Source organism: Hipposideros armiger, unplaced genomic scaffold (genome assembly GCF_001890085.2).
Source record: "Hipposideros armiger isolate ML-2016 unplaced genomic scaffold, ASM189008v1 scaffold_95, whole genome shotgun sequence".
NCBI lineage: Eukaryota > Metazoa > Chordata > Mammalia > Chiroptera > Hipposideridae > Hipposideros > Hipposideros armiger.
In genome coordinates this window covers 400,655-407,734 of record NW_017731445.1, presented here as the reverse complement: position 1 = coordinate 407,734, position 7,080 = coordinate 400,655, and the positions used below count along the sequence as shown (strand labels likewise).

Below are 7,080 nucleotides of genomic sequence, written 5' to 3'. Positions count from 1 at the left end.
TTGCTCCATCGCTTACCAGCTCTGTGACTCCGAATACCTTTCTTAAACTCTCTATGCCAACGTCCCCATCCATAAAATGAGGGAAAGAATAGTAGCCACCTTGCAGGATTAAGGAGGATTGAACAAGGTAATCTAGGTAACGAACTCAGCACAGTGGCTGGCATCTAGTGAGCACACAATGAATGTTGACTGTTATTAAAACTGCAGCAATTGGCTTTATTTTGCTTTACAGGACATTTGAAAGAAACTCAGCTCCTCTACCTTTGTATAAATTGTTTAAAATATATTTGATTAACTTCATTGTAAGAACTGATACTTTACCTCTAACACACGATGGTCTTTCTCCACAGTTTTAAAGCCCTTTTCCTAATGATTACCTGCATTTATGAATAACTACAAACACAAGTTCCTATGAGTTCTTCTTCCTACTTATGCTCATTAAGTTAAACAGAGATAACATTTGGAAAAATATAAAAAGGTGCGTTTCCCCTTGTCTTGAAACTTAGCTGGTTACCAGCCCAATGTTTATAGATGGCTTTTATTTAATAAAAAACTCAGGCAAACCAAAGTTAATATAAAGTGTATTCTCCACCTGATTCTCACCAGTTTGTATCCCCTTTTAGCTTCTAAAGAGTAATAACCCAATAACTCAAAATAATAAAGGCAAGTATCTCACGAGTACCATGGATGTAAGTGATACACAAAGAACATCTCTAAGAAACAGGGAATCTGCATGTTATATATTCTGCACAGTACACTCAACAAAACACAGAAAATAACACTTTATTAAACTATAAAATTAGTGATTCAGAACACAAGTTGAGTATTAAATACACTTTTTATAATTCACAAAGATGTGGCCCTTAAAATAGCAATCATCCAAGTAACATAAAAGTTGAGAAAATTGTCAGAGTTGCTGCAGAGTTAGAAATCACCACAGATAACATCAAAATGAATATTTTGAATTTGGGTTCAGATTATTCCCCCCAAACAGTTAGATTATCAACTGAATAACTGCTGTGTCTTTTAAGATCCTTCAATAGTATCAGTCTGTGAACCTCTGTCAGTTTCCCCTCCATTTAGCAGAGACCATAATATCTGCCTTGGCTGACTTGAAAATTGTTATGAGAAAAATAAGGTATCATATGAAAAACTGAAGTGCAAAATAAATGAGAGGTAGTATTATTACTATTACTGCTCTATTTTACTGTTGTTATTATTACTAAAATAATAGCTATGATTAAATAAACTGATACTAAATGATTCAGTTAATCTGCATTAAGAGATTTTTTAAAAGCATCCTTTTTATAACTATGTGACAGTGTGGATATGGTAATGATTTAGCCAAATAAGGTAAGACTCCCACCTCTCAGATAAATAATGGGAATCAGTATAATTTGGTATTTTGAGCAGGGCATCTAAAGACGTCTGCTAAACAGAGTAACCAAGATGAAGTGATCTGCGCAAGAGCAAGCCCTATCAGGAATGAAATGTTCATGTCCCAAGAATTTTTTCTCCCAATAGAAGGCATGCTGGGTACAATCACTTACTGGAAAACCTGCAGCCGTTTTCATGAGCACCTCCCTACACATCCCAGGGTGAGAAGGTGTCAGCTTGGGCTCAGGGAAAAGAAAATCCCGTGTGTTTTCTTCATAGTAGGCCAACTCTTCCCATGCTAGAAAGATATAAGAAAAGGCATAAGTAGATTTACATGCTGAAAATGATGTACCTACATCCCTGAGTTTAACAAAATAAAAGCTTAGACAGGTGATGAGAGAAACAGCACGCACACAAAAAACAGACATTTTGATTGCAGTAAATGTTATTCAAGAGGCAGATGACTTCTACAAGTTTTTACCTCATGCATAATTTTTAAAAACCTTCCCAAATCATAAAACAGAAGAAACATTATCAAAAGGGTGGTTCTACAAAGCAGAACAAAGAGGAAAATCTCTTTCCATCCATCCACCCACTCATCTGTCCATCCACCCATCCGTCCGTCTGTCCATCCATCCATCCATCCATTCTTTCCTTCAACAAATGTTTTCTAACGACATACCATGGGCCAGGTCCTAGGGATAAAACAGGAACAAAGCAATGAATGCCTTGTTCACACAAAGGTGACAAACTAGACTGGGGATCAGTATCTTCTGTGATGTAGGGACGTTGGTGTCCCAATGGCCCAAAGAGCAACTAGAGAGAGCTGTGGTTCTTAGCAGGGCTGGTATGAACTTCAGGGTCATTTCCAAAATCTGTGGGGCTATTTCATGGGCAGGGGCCAAAGGTGCTAGGGTGTCCTGCAATGCTCAAGTCACTCCTGCACAACTTTCTAACACCCTACCAGACAGTCCTTCAGTGAGAAACCATTGTATAACTATCTGAGCCTGGAACCTAACTGTTACATATAAACATAAAGCACATTTTTGCACAATTTTAAAATACACTAAATTTTCACAAACGCAGGTACCGTGTAAATTGAGGAAAAACTGTACTTTGCTTTGTTTGGATCTTTACTGAGACCTTTCTGGCATTTTGAAAATCACATCACATCTACATACTTCATTATGCTCAACATTTACATATTGGTATCATGTTTCTTTTCTTTCTCCTTTATATTACAGTTGAAATACTGTGATTCGTGTAAGTTGGTTCTATTAACTATGAATATTATTTCAATATTGTAGAAGGTATGCTACAAAACACTCATTACCAAAAGAACATCTTGGGCCTAACAGGATTGAGAATCACTGAGCTCAAGGACGGAGAAGCTGCCATCTGAGCCTTCTTTGTCTGCAGGGCAGTTGCTACACAAAGTGGTTTGGACTCAGAGGGGCTTCTGTGCAGAGCACCGCCAAAAAAGTAACGCAGTGGATGAGGTTAACTTGACTGTTTGGTGACTGCCATTTTATTTGTGAGAAGAATTCTGATGAGGGTATTTTTTTGGTACATCAACTGTAGAAAATAATTGACCTTATATCAAAAACATAATGGATTAGGTGGAGTGCAGGGAGGGAGTCCCGGTCGCTCCTGCCTCCCAGCGATGGCGCCGCGGGGCCGCGCCCAGTTCCCCACCCGCCGGCCGGTACTCCTAACTATCGGGAACCCCCTCAGACGGTGAGAATTGGAGCGAGTCCTGGGGAGCTGCAGAACACTGCCTGCGACGGGGACCACGAGGAGCGGCCAGCCCCTGCGCCGATAGCGGGAGCAGCCGCGTCACCTGCTGAAAGGAAACAGGGAGCGGCCGGGTGCGGCGGCGCCGCGGAGGTTTGCCGGCGTCTCGGCCATGTCGCTGCCCTGCGTGCGTGTTAAAAGAGCCAAATTCCAGGGTTCACCAGATAAACTTAACACCTACGTGACCTTGAAAGTGCTGAATGTGAAGAGCACAACTGTAGCGGTTCGTGGTGATCAGCCTTCCTGGGAACAAGATTTTATGTTTGAGATTAGTCGCCCGGACCTGGGTCTGTGTGTGGAGGTATGGAGCAGAGGTCTGATCTGGGACACCATGGTGGGGACCGTGTGCACTGCACTGAAGACGATTCGACAGTCAGATGAGGAAGGGCCCGGGTGGTCCAACAGAGACGTTAATGAAAGGTGATGAGATCTGTGGAACTAAAGACCCAACTCCCCATAAAATTTTGCTTGATACTAGATTTGCATTGCCTTTTGATATCCCAGAGGAGGAAGCCAGATATTGAACCTACAAATTGGTGCAAATCAATGCCTTGGGAGCTGACAATGAGTATTCTATTCAAGAAGAAAGCCCGAGGAAGCCATTGCCCAATGCTGCCGCCCCAGTGTTCGTTCGAAGATCCCGATAGTGCTGTCGATGACCGAGACAGTGACTGTCGCAGTGAGACCAGCAACAGCATCCCAGGAACCTCCTTAACCACACGACCGCCCTGCCCAACGCGTCTGCGCACCAGTTCCCTGTCCCTGTCTCCGCTGCGTCAGGGCAGTCCGCGGGATTCTTGCAGTGACTCTGTGCAAAGTTATGACCTTGATTACCCAGAGCGGCGGGCTCTTAGGTGGGTATTGGGAACAGAGCACTTTCTTTTCCCAGCATGCAGGTCCCAGGATGCAGCTGATATCAAGGGTCTGGGTGCTTTAACCTCAGGTGGTACTGGAAGTATAGCAGTAGAATGGACCATGCTACAGCCATCCTGTGTAGATTCTCAGTCTTTTTTCCCTCTCCCACTCATCCATGTTTATACATTTCCATCAGTAGTATTTCTCTTTGTGATCAGTGATTCTCAACTGGTGAGAGCATGCCCACTTGGAGTGGATGACTGAAAAAAACTCTGCTCACTTCTCTGCCCAGCCCAGAGGTTTTGATATACCCTTCACCAAGATTAAGAAAAGAAAATCACAGATGTTAGATGTTTGGATAATCCTTCCTACCTAAATGTTTCCCTGGGAATTTCCGAAGAAAACCAATATGATCACTCCATAAAAGATTTAGTACCTTTGCTGGAACTTTAAAAAAAAATTTATGTTATTAATTTCTTAAATATATAAAACATTTAACGCTTAAAAAAATGTTAAGGCACAATACAGCATACAGCAGAGAATCTCCCACCCACACCTTTTGTCCTCCTCTACCCTATCCCCTTCCTGTCTCCTAGTTCTCTTATTTTTGTTTGTTTCTTATGCATCCTTCCATTATTTGTCATATATTTATGAATATAAAAATAAATACATAAATGTGTCCTCCCTGCTTCCCCCAACTTTTAAAAATTCAAACTTATAATTTAGAGAAATTATAACAGTGAACACCTGGATTCATGTTGCCTAGATTCACCAGTTAACATTCTGCCACATTTACTTATCTCATTCTCTCTAATATTAATAAACACATACTTTTTTTTCCTGAACCATTTGAAAGTAAGTTGCAGATACCATGCTACTTCACCAGGAAGTACTTTAGCATATGAATCCTAAGAAAAAGGACTTTCTCTTATATAACCTCAATACTATGATCATACTCAAGAAATTTAATAACACAATGATATTTAATATGTAAACCATATTTAAATTTCTCCAGTTGTCCCAGTAATGTTCTGTGTGTGTGTGTGTGTGTGTGTGTATTCTTTTTTCTTTTTGATCTAGGATCCAATCAACAATCATGGTACATTACATTTGATTTTCCTGTTTCTGTAAGCTCCTATAGTTTTTTTTTTGGTTTTTTTTTTTGGTCTTTTAAGGCATTAACATTTGTTGAAAAGTCCAGGCCAGTGTTTTGAGAATGTCCCTTAATTTGGGTTTGTTCAATTGTTTCTTCATGTTTAGAATCAGGTTAAACATTTTTGGCAAAAATACTACAGAGATGATATTTCCTTCACAATGCAGGCACATAAGCTTACTTTGTTTCCTTATTGATGTTTAGTTTGATCTCTTGGCTACGAAATATGGCATATACCAGAATTTTCCAATGTAAATACCTTTCCCCTTTGTAATTAAGGATATCTGAGGTAATATCTGGGATTGTGTCAATATTCTGTTTCCCCATCAACTTTTAATCCACTGATTTTAGCATCCATTGATGATCCTTGCCTGAATCAATTATTTCATTAGTTGGAGGTTGGTTTTATAAAACCAAACCAATTTAGCTCATATTTTTGGTTGCTAAAATTCACCGCACCTTAGAATGATCTCATTTTTTTTTTTTTGCCCACTTTTACAACCTGGTGAATATTGTTCCTGAGCCTCAGATGGTGGTCTGTCTGCTAGACATCATCCTGTCTGTTTATCATCTTTACTGAATATAATTTCAATGAAATTTTTTTCATATAGCAATCATCACATAGAATTCTCACTCTTCATAATCTGATTCTAAAAAGAAATATGCCAGGAATCCTTCTTGCTGGTTTATTAATTAAATATTTGCATATTTTATGCATTGATTTTAATTGTTTATATTGTCCTACTTTAAGAAAAAAACATAATAGTAAAAAAAAATGTTTTTGGCTTTCTTTCCCCTCTGTATTTGCAACATGGTATGTGCAGGCCAGCAGTAAGAATAGCACATCAACTTATATGAATACATACTCAGCTGGACAACTGCAGCTTACCTAATTATTACCCTATTATCATTTTGGTTATTTTCTGGACTACTACTATAATAAATAACACTTAGAGGAGCATTAGTGATGTATTTTAATTTGCAAATTTTTTTCCTAATATTTTTCTTTAATTGATCCCTAAAATTTGATTTTACTGTTAGCAGTATATGAAATGAGGTTAAAAAGTAAATATTTTACCATCTCCAGCAGAGGAATAGTTAACATGATTTTTAAGTAAACTTTTATTACAGACATTTTTAATTTAAATGTTTGAAATGATTTCTGCTTTAAAAAGTTTTGAAGAAATTATATCACTAGCATTGATTTTTAAACTTTTTGATTGATGTAAATACTAAGTTCTTGGAAATAGTCTAAGTCCTTAAGTTATACAATTTTGTAAGAAGAACATTTAAAATCCTTGCAGGAACAAACGTGTTTGCAGTACCTTCCAGTCAATTAGAAGTATAAAACTAAATAGCTTCATTCACTACAGCCATGGCTAGCTATTGACTTTTAGATGGAACTATAAAGACTTCTTCCAGGCTGTGTTAGTTTAGTTTGAGTTTTTGAAGGCACTGGAGAATAATGAAACTGCATGTAAAAAAAATATGTAAAATTGAATTTCCTCACTCTGTTAAATGGGCTTTTGTCTAATGAGTCCAGAATAATGGGGAATGTACATAAACTATGTAAAAATAGATAATTTGAAGTTTGACAAGAGAATTGAAGTTCGTTAGATATTATATAGCCAAAGTATCTTTAGTATTAAGAGGTGTCAAAAGAATATCAGTCTTACTCTTGAAGATTTTTAGTGACTAAGTGACCACTTTGGTCTTGTTTCTGTTTCCTAAATAAATACCATAGGATGTTAGATCTATAAGAGAATATTCCATGCTGACAAGCTCCTAATCTACAGGCCCCCTCTACATCCCTACTTCAGTACACAGGAATCAGGCAGTCTCTAACCTAACTGAAAGAAAGGTCAGCTGTATTCTGTGTTCATTGACTTCAGTTGGACATG

General features: G+C 38.3%; 1 protein-coding gene across 1 annotated transcript in view; it reads right to left on the bottom strand.

The window, feature by feature from the left end:
• Positions 1-7,080, bottom strand: part of SPATA6L (spermatogenesis associated 6 like) — a gene marked incomplete at its 3' end in the record, with an annotated part of 59,479 nt that overhangs the window by 24,921 nt on the left and 27,478 nt on the right. The window contains exon 6 of the mRNA XM_019645880.1: positions 1,551-1,675. Within this exon, the coding sequence (XP_019501425.1) occupies positions 1,551-1,675 (125 nt within the window). The remainder of the gene's footprint in view (positions 1-1,550; positions 1,676-7,080) is intronic.